At 38.8% G+C, this 19,571-nt stretch overlaps 1 protein-coding gene across 1 annotated transcript in view; it reads left to right on the forward strand.

Annotated features, from left to right (window-relative positions):
* The first annotated feature begins 150 nt into the window (after window positions 1-150).
* Window positions 151-19,571, forward strand: part of sypl2a (synaptophysin-like 2a) — a 33,284-nt gene continuing 13,863 nt past the window's right edge. The window contains exons 1-2 of the mRNA XM_062050052.1: window positions 151-311; window positions 540-614. Coding sequence (XP_061906036.1) covers window positions 297-311; window positions 540-614 — 90 coding nt within the window. The 5' untranslated portion in view covers window positions 151-296. The remainder of the gene's footprint in view (window positions 312-539; window positions 615-19,571) is intronic.

Here is a 19,571-nt window from a genome sequence, read left to right on the forward strand (position 1 = left end):
ACTAGTTTAAATAAATGTCACAAAGATGAAACGCAATTATTGTACTTTGTCCACTTAGTGTTGACCCCGCGTGTGGCGACTTTGTAAGGGTGGATTAACTTTTTATTTTGAAAAGTGTAAACAGGATATTACGTGTGTTTCAGTATCCGGCTGCTGACAGCTGTTGCAGTAGTTTCAGTTGTCAACTGGCTTCAGTCCCTCTCGCAGTAGTTTCCTGTCAGTCTTTGAAAGCAGTTATTATTGAAACTATCATTAGTTTCTATTTGACCACCACAACGTAGCAACTTTTCATCTCAATGGACACTGTACAGGTAGGTGAGTTTGCTGTTTACCTGCATGATAGCGGTCAAAGGTTAGCATGTTTCTCGAGAAAGATTTGACTAGCAAGGCAGGGACAGCTAGCTGCTAAGGGATCGTGCAGGTAAGGTAAGCTACTTGTTGAAACCGACTTAGCAGAGCTCAGTAAATATGATTATATGGACGATGATCTTGTATGTCATTGTTAAATGTCATTTTCAAAATCTCTCAATTGTCCTTAGACTGTGATGTCTGGATTTTCTCCGGACCTGGGACCACTGAAAGAACCACTTGGATTCATTCGTGTGCTAGAATGGGTATGCAAAATGTTTACATTTGAATTTGTTCTAATGTATTTGGAGGTGATGGTACTTTTGAAACAAGTTCCCCGTCTTGATTCTTAATCTTAAATAATTCAGTTTAATTAGATCATATTAAAAGTTTCAAGCATACTTGCACTTAAATAGTTCAACATTACCCAAAAGAGTAGAAAGAAGTTGATTTTATTTGATCCAAACTCTGGCTTTTGCGTTTTGAGAAAAATCAATATTATTGTAGCGGTATAATTCAGTCAAGGTGTGGTTCCGCTCCCTTTTTTCATGAAGCTGTGTGCCTCTAAGTCTCCTAAGTCTTTCACCAAGTACTACCTTAGAAAACTCTTGGCTCTCAAAGTACCACCATAATGACCAACATTACAGTTATAAATGATAATTGGGTTATACTTGTATAGCGCTTTTCTACCTTCAAGGTACTCAAAGCGCTTTGACAGTATTTCCACATTCACCCATTCACACACACATTCACACACTGATGGAGGGAGCTGCCATGCAAGGCGCTAACCAGCAGCCATCAGAGGCAAAGGGTGAAGTGTCTTGCCCAAGGACACAACGGATGTGACTAGGAAGGTAGAAGGTGGGAATTGAACCCCAGTAACCAGCAACACTCCGATTGCTGGCACAGCCACTCTACCATACCATAGTATCGTAGTAGACCTAAGTATTCATTCAAAACAAGACAGAGGTTTTATTTAGCAAGTATATTGGTTGATTGGCAACACTAAATTGGCCCTAAAGTGTGAATGTGAGTGTGAATGTTGTCTGTCTATCTGTGTTGTCCCTGCGATGAGGTGGCGACTTGTCCAGGGTGTACCCCGCCTTCCGCCCGAATGCAGCTGAGATAGGCTCCAGCACCCCCCGCGACCCCGAAAGGGACACGTGGTAGAAAATGGATGGATGGATGGATGGATTGTAACATAACAGTTTTTAACAATAACACTGTGTTTAAAAGTAGGAATATAAAACTGTTACATTACAATAATTAACTAAGTGATTTTTTTGGCGTACCACTAGATAGAACACGCATACCACTAGTGTTACCCAAAACACAGTTGGAGAATCAATGTCCTATAGTAAAATAGTTGTTTTTAAAACCTTATAGTGTTACATTGAGCAAGACTACAGAAGACAGCAGACTTGCAAAATTGTAGTCAAGCCTGCTTTTGACATTAGGTGGTTTCTGAGAGTACAGTGATACCCACAGAACTGTAATGTATTTGTGGTGGTGGGTTGATAGTGCTTGACGATATTATCCTCTTCATTTGCAGTATTGGCCATGACACATGTGCATGAAATGGTTAATTCACAATGCTGGGAGATTGTGGGAGAGAGAAAAAAAAACAATAAATTAGACAAATATGTTGAGAATTTCAAACTAACTTTATTCTTTTTGTTGATTTTTTTATTTATTTCACAATTAATAATCACCTGTCAGTGCTTTGGGGTGTGAGAGGGTTTCCACAGTAGCACCTGTTGCTCCTTAAGAAGAGTGAAACATGCTTTCCAGTTTTAAAAAGTATCCAACAAGACCAGAAAAAGTTCATAAATTTTTTGCTAGCTTTTTGGAAAAGGGAGTATCAAGAGAACTGCGGCGACTCGAGCTAAGTTGGCAACACGGATCACTTCTGCTACGTCTTCATATTCTCGGGCAGACCACATGCTTCTGTACGTTAAGAAGCAGGATGCCAACTTGTAGCGACAAGCTACATTCACAGACAGTACCTTTTATAATGTGTTTAAGAGCAAGGGGGAACGGGTATTGGCTGAATCTATTTATAGCGGTCCAAATTTATGTGTGGTCAGTGCGTGTATGGGAAACATTGGAGTTGTGTCAAATGTTACAAAATGTTATACCACTGTTGTTGGTTTGTAGGCCATGCTCTAAATTGTAGAATGTACCCTCAGAATTTGGTGCATTTACACTGAGATTGCTCGAAGGACTTGGTTGAACTGGGCGAGGAATGCAGTCAGTCAGTGTAGGCTAATGAGTAATCTGCAAAGATTCTATAGATAAAAAAAACTTAAGGCATGAGGAATGGACTGGCCATGGCTAATATTGGAAGTGTATTATATTTCTGATGCAGATGGCTGTGCTATGTATTTGCTACAGTGCTCTGTGAAGGGTGTTAGCTTACAGCACAAGCAGCCACAGCCTGCTTTTTAGAATTGCTGTTGTCACCTCGGACTTATGCGCTCGGTAAGGGGGGTTGGGGGGGAACAAAGTCAAGTCAAGTAAAAGCGGAGTGAAAATGTCGCATACATGCACTTTTGTCACCTGTGGAAATTCGCAGAGAAAGGTGTGTTGTTATAACTGTCGCTATCGTCGAATGGAGTGTAGTCAACAACACAATGGGGTTTGCAGTGAGCAATTTGTCATGTATGTATGAATTTAAAAAATAATTGTAAATGTATGTTTATGATGTATTTACTTGTATTATTCTCCATATAAGTACATATGAGCACTTTTTAAAGGAAACTTGAATATTTGGATTTGTGTGTTGTCGTACAACCCCAGGCAAAAATAATGAAACCAGCATGGAGGATGTTCATTCAAATATGTAATTTTGTAGAAATAAAGCGGATAACAGACATGACACAAAACTTTCCATCCATCCATCCATCCAACCATCCATCACAAATGGCAACTTTCTGACTATAAGATACACTAAAATACAGCAAGAAAATACATTGTGGTGGTCAGTAACAGTTACATTTTTAGATCAATCAGAGTGTAAAATATTGAATCACTTAATTCTGAAGAAAAAAATATGGAATCCTTAAAACAAACAAAAAACACCCCAACACACCACTAGTACTTGTTGCACCACCTCTGGTTTTTCTAACAACTTGCAGACTCTGAGGCATGGACTTTATGGGTGACAAACAGCACTCTTTATCAATGTTGCTCCTACTTTCTTTGATTGCTATTGTCAGATCTTGTCATGGACCATTGTCTTCAGTTTTCACTACACATTTTACAACTTTGGTTTGGATTAAGATCTGGACTATTTGCAGGCCATGCCATTGCCCTTATGTATCTTTCTTGAAGGAAAGTGTTTACACTTTTTGCTCTGTGGCAAGATGCATTATCATCTTTAAAAAATGATGTCACCATCCCAAACATCCTTTTAATAGATGAAATGAGAAAATTGTCTAAAAGGTCAATGTAAACTTGTGCATTTATTGAAGATGTAATGACAGCCATCTCCTCAGTGCCATAACCATCACTGAATATGTCCTTCATGCAGTCATCTGTAGTCCACGATTGCTTTTCCTCAGCCCATTGTAATTTTGTTTTTTTCTGTTTAGATGTTAATGACACCTTTCGTTGAGCTTTTCTGTATTTCAATCCCATTTCCTTTTGGTAGTTTCTTACAGTTTGGTCACAGATGGTGACTCCAGTGTCTGCCCATTTGTTCTTCATTTGTTTTGCTGTGCATTTTCTGCTTATAAGACATTGCTAGAAGTTTTCTGTATTGACACCTTAATGTTTTCCTTGGTCTCCCAATATGCTTGCCTTTTACAACTTTCCAATGTTGTTTGGGCTTTTTAGATTTGAGACACATATATCTGTGAACAATCCGCATATCTTGCAATATTACATGATGATTTGCATTCTTAAAAAAGTTTGATAATCTTCTCCTCCTTTAATTGACATATAGTGTTGCAGCCATGATTCATGTCAATCCACCTGGTGTAACAGCACTCCAGGGTGTGAACACTCCTTTTTAACTGCAGACTAATGAACATACGGTATTTCATGTGATGCAGGTGTTATCTTAGGAAATTCAAATTTACAGGATAAGTCCATAATTTTTTTACTTTGTTCGATCTAAAAATGAAACTTACTGATTAAGCCAATTTATATTCTTGATTTATTTTAGTGTTTTTTCAGGCCAGAAAGTTGCCATTTGAAATTACTATAGTTGTGTGTTATGTCTGTAAGCTGTTTTTTTCTACAAAATGAAATAGCTGAATGAACATTCTCCAACTCTGGTAATTCCATAATTTTTGCCAGGGGTTGTATATCTTGTATGCTGCAATCTTTAGCATCAATAAATGTTAATAATAAAATACATCATATTATTTATGTATTTTGCTCATTTAAAGCAAATGCCGGTGCATTAATTTCATAGACGTATCACAACATTCTCTTTTCCCTTAAACAACACTGACTACAACTCATGCAGATAGTGAGAGACAACAAACTTAATAAAACAAACACTGACTGTACCATGTCTGCTCTCAGTGGGATGACTGATGAGATGTTCATATCTTCCCGTTGAAATGAATATTTAACCATAATCTTCACGAAGGGTTAAAAAAAAAAAGGTGGGTGCAAATGAGCGTCTGTTTGTGTCTTTCTCGCCATCTTCCAGTCTAAATTGGCTGTCAAAGTTGACCAACCTCCTGGTTGATGGCCACAATTTTCTACTATGCAGATGAGAGGCATGATTTATAATCTAGAATGAACTTTTACCAGCTCAGAGGTGAGAGAGCATCTCTCCAGCTCATGTCAGTATAGCAGCTTAAGCTAGTACCCCTCTCTCTGTAATCAATGCGCCACTAAAAATAGGTCCTTAACTTTGGCGCTTATAATAGCAATATCGCCAATACTTGGTTAATATTCAGGTCACAAAATGTAAATGGAGTATTGTTGGCGGGTATTGGATAGGTATTTAGAGGGCTTTGTGGGCAGAATAGAGGAGCTCCTGTTGACTCCATTGTTTTGCTGACGTTTATTCACGATTTACAATGCATTAACAAGAAAAACAAATGTGTTCTTGTCTTAGGTAAGGATTGTGAATGATAGCCAAAATACCCAAAAAAGTGCACTTCCACTTTCCCCCTCACATTCATATATTTATTATGATATCTGGTCTGTATAGTCACTTCTAAACCTTTAAAAAATAATGACATCTGCACTGCTGAGTAGAAATAAAAAGTATCCATAAATAAATGTTTGCCCACCAAGTCAATACCGGATGTCAATCCATCCATCCTGGGTTCTTAAGGGTATCTCAGCTGTATTCGGGCGGAAGGCGGGTTACACCCTGGACAAGTCGCCACCTCATCACAGGGCCAACACAGATAGACAGACAACATTCACACTCAGATTCACACACTAGGGCCAATTTAGTGTTGCCAATCAACCTATCCCCAGGTGCATGTCTATAGAGGGGAAGAACATGCAAGCTCCACACAGAAAGACACAGAGCCCAGGGATCGAACCCAGGACCTTCGTATTGTGCGGCACATGCACTAACCCCTGTACCATCGTCCTACCCTAAAACTGGAAGTGTTTTTGGTCAGATGGTTGAAACCCAGCAGTTCCAGAGATATCCTTTGAGTAAAATTAGAACAGCATGGCGCAGTAATGAGTTTGGACGTGGGGCTGGGGCTGGCGGCTTGCATACTGCAAATGTATTCCTTCGTAGATGCAAAGATTTGGTTAAATAAAGACATCAATAGAAATAAACTACAACCTGGAACAAAATATTACTGCCATTAGAAAGAGTCATAACTGTGTGCCACAAAAAATGTACTGTATCTTCAAATACAGTAGTACCTCATTTTACAAGCTGAATTGGTTTCACGACGGCGCTCATATCCAAACACACAAAGAGTTGTATTTCGAAATAGAGCCGCCCTTTGAAATGAATTAAGATCGATTTAATCCGTGCTTGCCCAATCAAAACCACACAATTTAACGTGTAATGTAATTTAATGTAACATGCCTTTTTAAAAAGAAAAATACATTTTAGATAAGAGATATTATTTGTAAAACAATACAACACAATGTAGTACAAACAACTATAATAGATTTATAGGGATGTAATAATATTGTACATTATTGCATGAGAGCGGACTTATTTAGCCGTCTCCTTCAAGCTGCTTCTCCTTTGTGTAAGAGTAGTAATTGTTGTTGCTTATGTTGCACAAGGACGTCTTTGCATGACGGACCTGAGGCCTGATTTGACAGCAAGCGATATATGTCTGTGTACCAAGGGTTATATTGCTCGATCATCCAGTTTGTAGAGTTAGGTGACAGAACAAACTGAAACACGTCGAACACACATCATCAGCAGCTTCTCCATATTTTCATGGTTAAATGTCCGCCCTTTGATGTCCTTGGCTGTAATGTGCTCAGGTTGCCTTGCTGGGTCGGCTACACAGGTTTTAATTGGCTCTCCTTTAGGGCTGCACAATTAATCGACAGTGAGGTGTCAATTAGTGCGATAAATAACCGCAACAGGGTGAGGTTTTTTTTTTCTCGGCTGTAACCGACATTTGAGTGACAGACATGTTGGCCAATCAAAATAGTTGAGCCTTGCGTTTGTTCATCTTTCGCTTAAAATAGGGAAAAAGAGGTCTCACTCTGTGCATCGCTCTCAGCACCTGAGCGCGTTTATTTAATAGTAGAATTAACGGAACGCAGTGAGCCCTCTTTTCAGTCATCCACAATATGGCCACGTTTACGTTACACACCAAATCTGATATTTTTTTGCCCTCAAGTGACACAGATCTGGAAGTGCTTCAAATCTGATCTTTTGCAATCAGATTCAGGCCACATCAGGAGGTAGTTATGAATCTGATTGAAATATGATCTTTTCAAATGTGACTTCAGTCCAAACGCAATGTGACCCGAATGTGACTTTTTCGTCAGCTTTGGGCGAGCTGTCCTTTGTGTGCGTCGGATAGAAGTAGTCACCAGCGGAAGTAGATAATTTCATCACGACATCCGGTTTCGGTATGCAAAGTCTATTTAAGACGACCATAATTTTCGGTGCATCACTTTTCAATAGTGCGCAAATAATAAGCTCTATGCAATATATGAATATATATTTTGATTCCGAAGAAATAACGATTGTTGAAGGACCGGAACTGACGCTGTGGCGCATTTGCTTACATGGGAGTTGAAAAATAAAGCTGCCATAGATCCATGCTGATGTCCATGTCTCCTCTACTTAAAGGCCTACTGAAATGATTTTTTTTATTTAAACGGGGATAGCAGATCCATTCTATGTGTCATACTTGATCATTTCGCGATACTGACATATTTTTGCTGAAAGGATTTAGTAGAGAACATCGACGATAAAGTTTTGGTCGCTGATAAAAAAGCCTTGCCTGTACCGGAAGTAGCGTGACGTCACAGGCTGAAGGGCTCCTCACATTTCCCCATTGTTTACAATGCAGCGAGAGCGATTCGGACCGAGAAAGCGACGATTACCCCATTAATTTGAGCGAGGATGAAAGATTTGTGGATGAGGAACGTGAGAGTGAAGGACTAGAGTGCAGTGCAGAACGTATCTTTTTTCGCTCTGACCGTAACTTAGGTACAAGGGTTCATTGGATTCCACACTTTCTCCTTTTTCTATTGTGGATCACGGATTTGTATTTTAAACCACCTCGGGTACTATATCCTCTTGAAAATGAGAGTCGAGAACGCAAAATGGACATTCACAGTGACTTTTATCTCCACGACAATACATCGGCGAAGCTCTCTAGCTACGGAGCTAACGTGATAGCATCGGGCTTAAATGCAGATAGAAACAAAAGAAATAAACCCCTGACTGGAAGGATAGACAGAAAATCAACAATACTATTAAACCATGGACATGTAACTACACGGTTAATGCTTTCCAGTCTGGCGAAGCTTAACAATGCTGTTGCTAACGACGCCATTGAAGCTAACTTAGCTACGGGACCTCACGGAGCTAACGTGATAGCATTGATTGATTGAGACTTTTATTAGTAGAAGTACATATTCCGTACAATTGACCACTAAATGGTAACACCCGAATAAGTTTTTCAACTTGTTTAAGTCGGGGTCCACTTAAATTGATTCATGATACAGATATATACTATCAGATATATACTATCATCATAATACAGTCATCACACAAGATAATCACATTGAATTATTTACATTATTTACAATCCGGGGTGTGGAGGGGGTGGGGGGTTAGGTTTGGTTGTTATCATCAGTCATCAACAATTGAGAACAGAGAAATGGATATTGGAACAGTGTAGGTCTGACTTGGTAGGATATGGACAGCAAGTAGTGGACATAGAGAGAGAGAGAGAGAGAGAGAGAGAGAGAGAGAGAGAGCATCTGGCTTAAATGCAGATAGAAACAAAATAAATAAACCCCTGACTGGAAGGTTAGACAGAAAATCAACAATATTATTTAACCATGGACATGTAACTACACGGTTAATGCTTTCCAGCCTGGCGAAGCTTTACAATGCTGTTGCTAACGACGCCATTAAAGCTAACTTAGCTACGGGACCTCACAGAGCTAACGTGATAGCATCGGGCTTAAATGCAGATAGAAACAAAAGAAATAAACCCCTGACTGGAAGGATAGACAGAAAATCAACAATACTATTAAACCATGGACATGTAACTACACGGTTAATGCTTTCCAGCCTGGCGAAGCTTAACAGTGCTGTTGCTAACGACACCATTGAAGCTAACTTAGCTACGGGACCTCGTCAGAGCTATGATAAAAACATTAGCGCTCCACCTACGCCAGCCCTCATCTGCTCATCAACACCCGTGCTCACCTGCGTTCCAGCGATCGACGGAGCGACGAAGGACTTCACCCGATCATAGATGCGGTCGGCGGCTAGCATCGGATAGCGCGTCTGCTATCCATCTCAAAGTACTCCTGGTTGTGTTGCTGTAGTCCGCTGCTAATACACCGATCCCACCTACAGCTTTCTTCTTTGCAGTCTTCATGGTTCATTAAACAAATTGCAAAAGATTCACCAACACAGATGTCCAGAATACTGTGGAATTTTGCAATGAAATCAGAGCTTTTTGTATTGGATCCAATGGGGTCCGAATACTTCCGTTTCAACCATTGACGTCACGCGCATACGTCATCATACATAGACGTTTTCAACCGGAAGTTTCGCGGGAAATTTAAAATTGCACTTTATAAGTTAACCCGGCCGTATTGGCATGTGTTGCAATGTTAAGATTTCATCATTGATATATAAACTATCAGATTGCGTGGTCGGTAGTAGTGGGTTTCAGTAGGCCTTTAAGATGTTCAATATTTATTTTTAGAAAAATTGTTCCTGATAGAATGAGTCAATTTTGTTATTTGGTTGTTTATTTATTTAGGATAACAAAGTTATTTACTTTCTAATCATAGTACAATGGTAAAAAACCCTTCTACAGTAATGAGAAATACAATTGTATATCCTTTTAAATGATTACTTGCATTATTATATATTATGATTACATAATATTATAAACGCTGTATAGTTTTTATTGATTATTCATAAGTTTAAGAGCATTCTGTAGACAAAAAGCTGAGTCTGTCTGCATAAAGCCAAATATTTATTTTTAAAGTAAATTATTGCTATCGTTCTAATGTGTGGCACCTTGAAACAAGAATATGTTGATTGACAGTCTAAAAGTAACATTTTACTACATATTTTTGCAGATTTATGCATTTTTATGTATGATATATCCATCCATTTTCTACCGCTTGTCCCTTTCGGGGTTGCGGAGGGGGCGCTGGAGCCTATGCGGGGTACACCCTGGACAAGTCGCCACCTCATCACAGAGCCAACACAGATAGACAGACAACATAAAAATCGCAATTCGAATTGCAATCACAATTTTGGAGAGAAAATTCGCAATTAGGTGATTTTTCTCAAAATCGTGCAGTTCTACTTGCCTTTGCACTCGCTTTCTCAGTTCCAGTAGTTGGAGGGAATGGTTAACATAACAAGCAGAGAGAAAATCTGAACATTTTACTTGGGCCACATATAAATTTAGGATAGGGATGTAACAATATAAGAATTTCATATCACGGTTATTGTTGCCAAAATTAGTTATTATTATCACGGTATTGTTGAATGTACTCGAAAAGTACTCATGCAAACTTAGAACCAAGTTGTATTCAAACAAACTAAATACAATAAATATATATCCACACAATTTACTTTCTTGGCAGACAAAATATGTTATGTGATAGTACTGTTTCGGCTACTTAAGAGCCATGTTAATTTTTTCGAGTGTCTAAATATGTTTATTTTCTTTTATTTTATGTTTTATTTTGTATTTTTTTTGATAAAGGAAAAAGAACGTGTTTGGTGCGTCATGTCCGGTTTTTGTGACGTCATGCACATTACGTCATATTGCTTTGATTACAGATCGATCTCTGCGAACACAGTCTGTAGAATTAATGTGCAAAATTGAATATCTTTGTTGCTCAGACAGTGATGTGTTTACCAGTTTAGATTGGGGTATGTGGTTTCTTAATTGGGAAGGACGTTAATGGCTTTTGTTTCCGAGTTAGCATTTAAGATAGCTAACGCTAGCTTGCTTCTCCAGTAATTGAGCAGTGTCCCCTGAGTTAATCAAATTGTTATCAAATTTAAAGTGGTAAACCCAACCGTGGGAAATGTTACCGTTGTTTATCATCATACTGTTTATCTTTACATCTCCACCACTGTATTGGGATTACTGTATATGCAGGGTGTTGGTCCACAAGTACATTGAGTATGTGTGTGACAAGACACTGCTTGCCTGTTTAATTGTGTGAATGTCTGAGGCACAATTTAGCAACTGTTTCATGATATGTTCACAAGGAGCAACACTATACACTTATACAGTGTTTATATGTATTATTAAATATTCATGTTTGTGAAAATGCTCTCATCCTCTGTTAAAATGAGTAGCACAGATTTATAATTAAATGTATGTATTTTATTTAGATGGTAGGCTACTAAGGCACATGAATTTTATAGTACTGCATGTCATAGATGACTTACTAGATGATCATGTGGGAGTTGCTCCAATTACATACCGTTAGTTGCAGATCGATGGTAACAAGAATAACTAGAAAAGCAGTCGCAGACCAGGCCAAAAGCAAAGAATCCTTTGAAAAAATCCTAAATCCAGACAATGATGCGGATCACCGAAAATCATTTGTCCCTTATTTCATTCCAGACATTTCCTTTAAAGGCCTACTGAAATGATTTTTTTAAATTTAAACGGGAATAGCAGATCCATTCTGTGTCATACTTGATCATTTCGCGATATTGCCATATTTTTGCTGAAAGGATTTAGTAGAGAAAATCGACGATAAAGTTCGCAACTTTTGCTCGCTGATAAAAAAAGCCTTGCCTGTACCGGAAGTAGCGTGACGTCACAGGAGCTAGTATTCCTCACAATTCCCCATCGGACCGAGAAAGTGATGATTACCCCATTAATTTGAGCGAGGATGAAAGATTCGTAGATGAGGAACGTTACAGTGAAGGACTTGAGAGACAGTGATGGACGTATCTTTTTTCGCTCTGACCGTAACTTAGGTACAAGCTGGCTCATTGGATTCCACACTCTCCTTTTTTTATTGTGGATCACGGATTTGTATTTTAAACCACCTCGGATACTATATCCTCTTGAAAATGAGAGTCGAGAACGCGAAATGGACATTCAGTGCCTTTTATCTCCACGACAATACATCGGCGAAATGCATTAGCTACGAGCTAACGTGATAGCATCGTGCTTTAACTGCATATAGAAACAAAAAAATAAACCCCTGACTGGAAGGATAGATAGAAAATCAACAATACTATTAAACCGTGGACATGTAAATACACAGTTAATGCTTTCCAGGCTGGCGAAGGTTAACAATGCTGTGCTAACGACGCCATTGAAGCTAACTTAGCAACTTAGCAACGGGACCTCACAGAGCTATGCTAAAAACATTAGCTCTCCACCTACGCCAGCCAGCCCTCATCTACTCATCAACACCCGTGCTCACCTGCGTTCCAGCGATCGGCAGAAGGACGAAGGACTTCACCCGATGCGTTTGGCGGCCCGGAGACGTAGGAAGTCAAGGTGAGGTCGGCGGCTAGCGCGGCTAGCACTCCAACAAAGTCCTCCTGGTTGTGTTGCTGTAGTCCGCTGCTAATACACCGATCCCACCTACAACTGTCTTCTTTGCAGCCTTCATTGTTCATTAAACAAATTGCAAAAGATGTCCAGAATACTGTGGAATTATGAAATGAAAACAGAGCTTTTTGTATAGGATTCTACGGGTACCATAACTTCCGTTACTCTGACTTCGTCACACGCATACGTCATCATACCGCGACGTTTCAGCCGGATATTTCCCGGGAAGTTTTAAATGTCACTTTATAAGTTAACCCGGCCGTATTGGCATGTGTTGCAATGTTAAGATTTCATCATTGATATATAAACTATCAGACTGCGTGGTCGGTAGTAGTGGCTTTCAGTAGGCCTTTAAAGTTTCATCAAAAAGTCTCCCAGAACTTTTTGACTGATGTTGCTTACAAACTTAGCCCTGGCAATTGCATAACCTATTAGCGGAGGTAACTAACAATTGGCCAACACAGTTCTGGTCACCAAGGTTAAATTGACGAAGCATTAGAATGTCCTTCTCTAGATTATAGAACACGGTGCTCATACAACCTGTAAACATGGATACAGGCCAAGATCTACGGTCTTTCAAAGTGAGAGTGGTCGACCTCATGTAGAAAAGATTGTGTGGAAAGCTTGTGTGTCTGAGTATTAGCACAGTTACTCGCTGCCCAGGCTACAGGGTTTATTTGGGGTGCTGCTTGGGTGGGTCAAACAAGGCTGAGATGAAAGCTGAGCGATGGTTTACAGCTCCAGACATACTTGAAAGTTGAAACTCATCCCTGAAAACACAAAGCTGGACACTCACCGTGCTGCTATGTTTAACAACACTTATTTCTTCATGCAGTAGGGGTGTAACCATACGCCATCATCACTAGGACTGCAGCTATTGATTATTTTAGTAATCGAGTAATTTATCGATAAATTTGTTTGATCAGTTGAGTAATCGGATAAAACACGATTTATAGCTTCAATATGTATTTTAGGGGAAGTAATTAAAATAAACAATAATTGTTCTGCTTTGTATAACCTTGCTTCTTTTTCTCCAACAGTGCACAACATCAACATTAAAATTACACTATTAACATGTGTGCATTGATAAAAATGGAAAACAATAAAATAAATCTCTAGTGTGCTCCAATGCTATGTCCACATATTTAAACTTCCAGGCACTCCATGCAGTCCGGAATTTATACATTTTCGTTAGTTACACTCTATCGATCCAACTATTTTCTACTGCGTGTCCCTCTCGGAGGCACGGGGGGCTGGATCCTATCCCGGCTGCACTCGGGCAGAATGTGGGGTACACCCTGGACAAGTCACTACCTCTTTAAAAATGTATAATCGATTTACAATCGAATTGTAGACCCTAAATGGTCATTAAATTGTGAGGTGTTCAAAGATTCCTACCTCTACTAATTAGTCACAACATGTAAGAAGACCAGCTTTCATTTTAACAGATGACAACATACATTACATTTTGAAGATGAAACACTTTTAATGCACAACATAATGGTCAAATGTGCTTATTTGTTCAGAGAACACACACAGAAACATAAACTTGGTGTATGTGTAGCATCAATAAGCCCTGTGCTCCCTCCATGCAGAATCTGTTTACATAGTGCGTTCAAGTGCACGACGTATCACCACTGTACTGCTTTTCATTTTTATTCACACACCTTATGACAATTAGGGGGTTGGCATACCACACTTTGAGAACCCAGGCAGTAAGGGAACAAAGTGCAAAACATGAAAAACTGCAAACTGCTAGCATGTAATACTAGAAAAAAGGCACTTCTCAAGAAAAAAATTAAAATGATATAATTTAATTGGTACTTGGCTCCCCAAAACAGCACCATTTTTACTTGTAATATGTTCAGTTTCAGTTTATTTCGAACATGCATACGATACAATGTAATGCATCACACAATTCCAGTTGTTTCATTACAGCACATCCGAAAAGGAGTAGGAAGAAGCAGAGCTTATCCTACCCCTTTTCATACCATATCAATTATATCCAATTTCCTTGTTCTCTGTAACAGAACAGTGAACAAATAAATAATATACCATAGTAAGCATACAAATATTAAATACATAAATAATAATTGTCTCAATTAAAAAAAAGGTAAAAAAATGTTGCTTTTAATAAAGAAAAACAAATAGATTTCGATAAGAAATACTGTTTGAAAGTCAATACAATAAATATTTCCATTGTTACACCACAGAGGAGACACCTGCAGATGTCCGCTCCGAAAATATGAATGTTGTACATTATTATCTTTGGAGGACTTAGTCGCATATTTTACAGAAAATAATTTGGAATACTTTGAGAATTAGGTCCTGTATTGTAGAGAAAAATAGTTTTAATCTTTGGAAGTATAAATTATACATTCAAGAACTTTTTTTTATTTTTTTTTGTAATCTTTCGAGTATTAGGTTGTGCATTTTCAAGATAAAAGTTTTCATCTTTATAAAGCTATATTATAGATTTTCGAGAAATTTAAAGGATTAAGTTGTATATTTTCAAAAAAAAATACATATTTTGAGGATTATCTATCAATCAATGAATCAATGAATAAAAGTTCATTTGTATAGCCATTAACCAGAGGTGCCTCGAAGGGCTGCACAAACGACAATGACATAATTCATGATAATCTGAGAGTCCAGTCCATTGGTGCAAGCAGAGAGTTGTAGGAGGTCTCCATCCAGGTCATAGAGAAGTGGTCCACACCAGGTCATGATTTAGAATAGGTAGCACTTCCTCCAGACCAGTATCTCTCAAGGGATTATCCGTGGCCATCTGGTAATCTCTCCTTGCAGGAGAGGGGGCAAAAAAGAGAGAGAAGTGGCAGGTCAACTGGTCCAAAACAGAGTCCATTTAAAAGCTACAGTATCTGGATGAGTTTTAAGGTGGGACTTAAATGCTTCTACTGAGGTGGCATCTACAACTGTTGCCGGTAGGGCATTCTAGAGTACTGGAGCCTGAATAGAAAACGCTGTAGAATAGAGCCTGCAGACTTTTTTGCGGCTCTGGGAATCATTAACAATCTGGCATTCTTGGAACGTAGGTTTCCATACGTAACCTAGATAAGATGAAGCTAAACCGTTTAATATTTTCTACACAAGTAATAAAACCTCAAAGTTGCATCTTAAGTGTACCGTGAGCCAGTGCAGGTGGGCCAGTATAGGCGTAATATGATGGAACTTTCTTTTCCTAGTCAAAAGTCGAGCAGCCGCATTTTAAACCAACTGTAATATTTTAATGCTGGACATGGGGAGGCCCAAAAATAATACAATAATTACAGTAATCAAGACGAAATGTAACAAACGCATGGATAATGATCTCAGCGCCACTGATAGACAAAATGGGGAAAATACTGTAATCTTTCAGAGTTGACAGCATGCGATAAATGTATGTCTTTGTAGTCATGTTCTCCATTTCTATTGAACAGTTTCAGTACGGTGAGACAGGGGTTAGTGCGTGTGCCTCAAAATAAGAAGGTTCTGGGTTCGATCCCCGGGCTTTCTTGTCTTTCTGTGTGAAGTTTGCATGTTCTCCCTGCGACTGCGTGGGTTCCCTCTGGGTACTCCGGCTTCTTCTCACCTCCAAAGAGATGCACCTGGGGATAGGTTGATAGGCAACACTAAATTGGCCCTTGTGTGTGAATGTGAGTGTGAATGTTGTCTGTCTGTGTTTTGGCCCTGCAATAAGGTGGCAACTTGTCCAGGGTGTACCCTGCCTTCCCCCCGAGTGAAACTGGTATAGGCTCTAGCACCCCATGCAACCCAGAGAAGGACAAGCGGTAGAAAATGGATGAATGGATGGCGTTTCAGCACACTTTAATTTCTCCTTATCCACTGGCCTTTGTTTAGATATTTCATCAGGAAGTGTTTCTAAACAGGAGACTTTTAATAAGAGAAGAGGGTTTTCAAGCTTTGGCTTCTCCTTGGCACTAGCTTACTTCGAAGGTTGAACTCCAATTCAACATTTATGTTTAGTTCTGTTTATGTACAACATGCCCACAGTGAATTCCAGAGTCTTAATAGTAGATACTGTGTCTGTCTGCATGCCATAGTTAGTTTTTTTTTTTTAGAACACTTTGTTTTTTGTTTTTAGTCACCTTTTAAAATGTTGTAACCTACCACAATCAAAGGCTTGATGAATTCCAGCGTCTTTTGTGTTGTCTTGACTCAAAGAAGGCTGGCAGAGTTGGAATATGTCTATGTGACATACTTATTGTTCTGCACAGTTCAAAGGTTAGAGGAAATCATGTGAAATCTCTTGTGCTTGCCTTTTTCTGTGCTGTCAGCATAATTTAAGCGCTTGCTTTCTACCCTAAAAAAGAAGCTGTTTTGTTCACACGTTTCAGTGTTGTGCATTCATTATATCCATAATATATTTAAACAAAGTATATTATCAACAGCATTTGTTAACTTCAAAACACATGATAGACATTCCCTCTAAAAGGAAACATTAATATATATAATATATATTCCCATATAATACACATTACATGTATTTGTCCATCGTGAGACCAAAAAGTTTGTTGTTATGACCTTTTCTCCTTCCAACTGAAAATCTTCAATCAAGGACGATCTATCACTGGGTTTGCATGTTCGATAATGTGACCTAGACGCACTTTGACTTTGTGGGCTTAGGTCCCTTTATGTGATCTTGACGTTGGTCAGTTATGCGTACGTGCGTGCGAGTGTATATATACTGTTTTTTAATTTTTTTATTAATATCAACTAGGGCTGCAACTAACGATTAATTTGATAATCGATTAATCTGTCGATTATTAGTTTGATTAATCGATTAATAATCGGATAAAAGAGACAAACTACATTTCTATCCTTTAGAGTATTTTATTGAAAAAAACAAGCATACTGGCACCATGTTCTGGTGCAGCATACACCAATAATAACACAGAAATGTAACTCATCAGATCAGAACTGAATCAGATATTGTACACGTTTCTGTTGTGAATAATAAATTATTCATTTTAGGCTGCCTCTGAATAATAGCATGAAATATTCCAGCACCTTCATAACGTTTAGTTATACTAAAGCGTCACTCAAATCTAAATAGATTGATATAGCTTTATCGGCCCGGCTACATTGATCCATTATGAAACCAACCTGAGATATTTCTGTCCGTTACGTTTATTTCGAAATTGGTAACCGTGCGTTTTCTCTCTCAAAACGGAGTCAAATGTGCCGGAGACACATTATCAGCCCCGCGTTGCAACAAAGGCATAACTTTAAAGTTACTTAAGTTAAAGTTAAAGTTACTTAAGCTGAACTCATGAATGCCTGTTGCCACTATGGACTTAAAAAGTTACGTACCATGAGTTCCTCCCTTCATCCATGGCTCCAACATTTTTCCTTTTGCAGGTGCTTCTGAAGCAATGTTGTACTTCCGTGCCATTTTGCAGGAAACGCTCTTCTTTGAAGTCTTTAAAGTAAAGTGTTTCCACACTTTTGACGACTTAGGTCGTACACTTTTCTCCATTGAAGCAATAACCTCAAGATGTTTCTCCGCTAAACTATCGGTAGTGTTTTCCTGCACCATTTTTCGAATGTTTCCAGCAAAGGAGACGACGTCGTCACGTGAGCTGCACATGACCATCATTGGCTAGCTTACGCCACCTCACGAGACGTAGCCTCACCGCCGCCCTGGCGCTGTTTTGTACTGTTTTTGTACTTATTTTGTACTTATTTTGATTATTGTTTCTCAGCTGTTTATAAATGTTGCAGTTTATAAATAAAGGTTTATAAAACAAAAAAAACAACAACAAAAAAATTACAAAAAAAAAAGAAGAAGAAAAAAAAAAAGCCTCCGCGCATGCGCATAGCATAGTTCCAACGAATCGATGAATGAATTAATCGCCAACTATTTTGATAATCGATTTTAATCGATTTAATCGATTAGTTGTTGCAGCCCTAATATCAACGTGTCAGCTTTTTGTCACTACATGATGCCTTTATTATTTTTACATTTTGATGGAGGGAGGTATTTAAAAAAAAAAAAAATTTATTCATGTTTTTAAATAATGTACATTTATGTGTACATGTAGATGCTGTATCGGGACAGAGCCATTAAGAGTTTGAGCAGAAATAAGTCGTATAGGAATTAACTATACACAATAAAACATTAACAACATGATGTGTCACTTGAATGGTTTTTGAAGTAACACCTTTGTGACATGAAAAAACACAAGAAATGTAAAAAACATGGCGTTTATTTTTTGAAATTAATATAAAACATCGAGAGGAGCCAGATGAGGTGGTTCGGGCATCTGGTCAGGATGCCACCCGAACGCCTCCCTAGGTAGGTGTTTAGGGCACGTCCGACAGGTAGGAGGCCACGGGGAAGACCCAGGACACGTTGGGAAGACTATGTCTCCCGGCTGGCCTGGAGAAGAGCTGGACGAAGTGGCTGGGAAGAGGAAAGTCTGGGCTTCTCTGCTTAGGGTGCTGCTCTCGCGACCCAACCTCGAATAAGCGGAAGAATATGGATGGATGGATGGATGGATAAAACTCAAAGCAGTTTGGCTAATGAAGATAAAGTCAAATAAACAAGCTTTGTTCTTCTCCAACGCCTCCTATCAGTACAACAGTTTGGCCAACATAAATAAAGAGTGACACCTCTCACAACGAATACACAATATTCACAGCCAGCATTCAATTCGATGAGATGACAAAACATTTTAACTAGTATTGATGTTATTTAAACACTGGTATAGTGTGCAGTTAAATAAAGGACAAGTGATCATCCTAGTAAACAAACTAAAGACTAAATAAAAAAGTTGTGACAACGTTCACGACACATTGCCTGCTGCATGTTTCCTCAGGTCATTAACTCTCAGTCACAGCAGCTGATGGACGCTGTATTGAGAAAATGAAAGCAACATCACCATTTTCTCCTTCGCTGTATACTTTAAGGGTGGGGACAAGTGCGTCTGTCTCCAATATTGTCCACACCTGTCTCCATCTAAACACAGCAGTGCGCTCTTAAAAGCACGCCGG

The sequence above is a fragment of the Entelurus aequoreus genome, linkage group LG01, assembly GCF_033978785.1.
Source record: "Entelurus aequoreus isolate RoL-2023_Sb linkage group LG01, RoL_Eaeq_v1.1, whole genome shotgun sequence".
In the NCBI taxonomy this organism is placed as follows: domain Eukaryota; kingdom Metazoa; phylum Chordata; class Actinopteri; order Syngnathiformes; family Syngnathidae; genus Entelurus; species Entelurus aequoreus.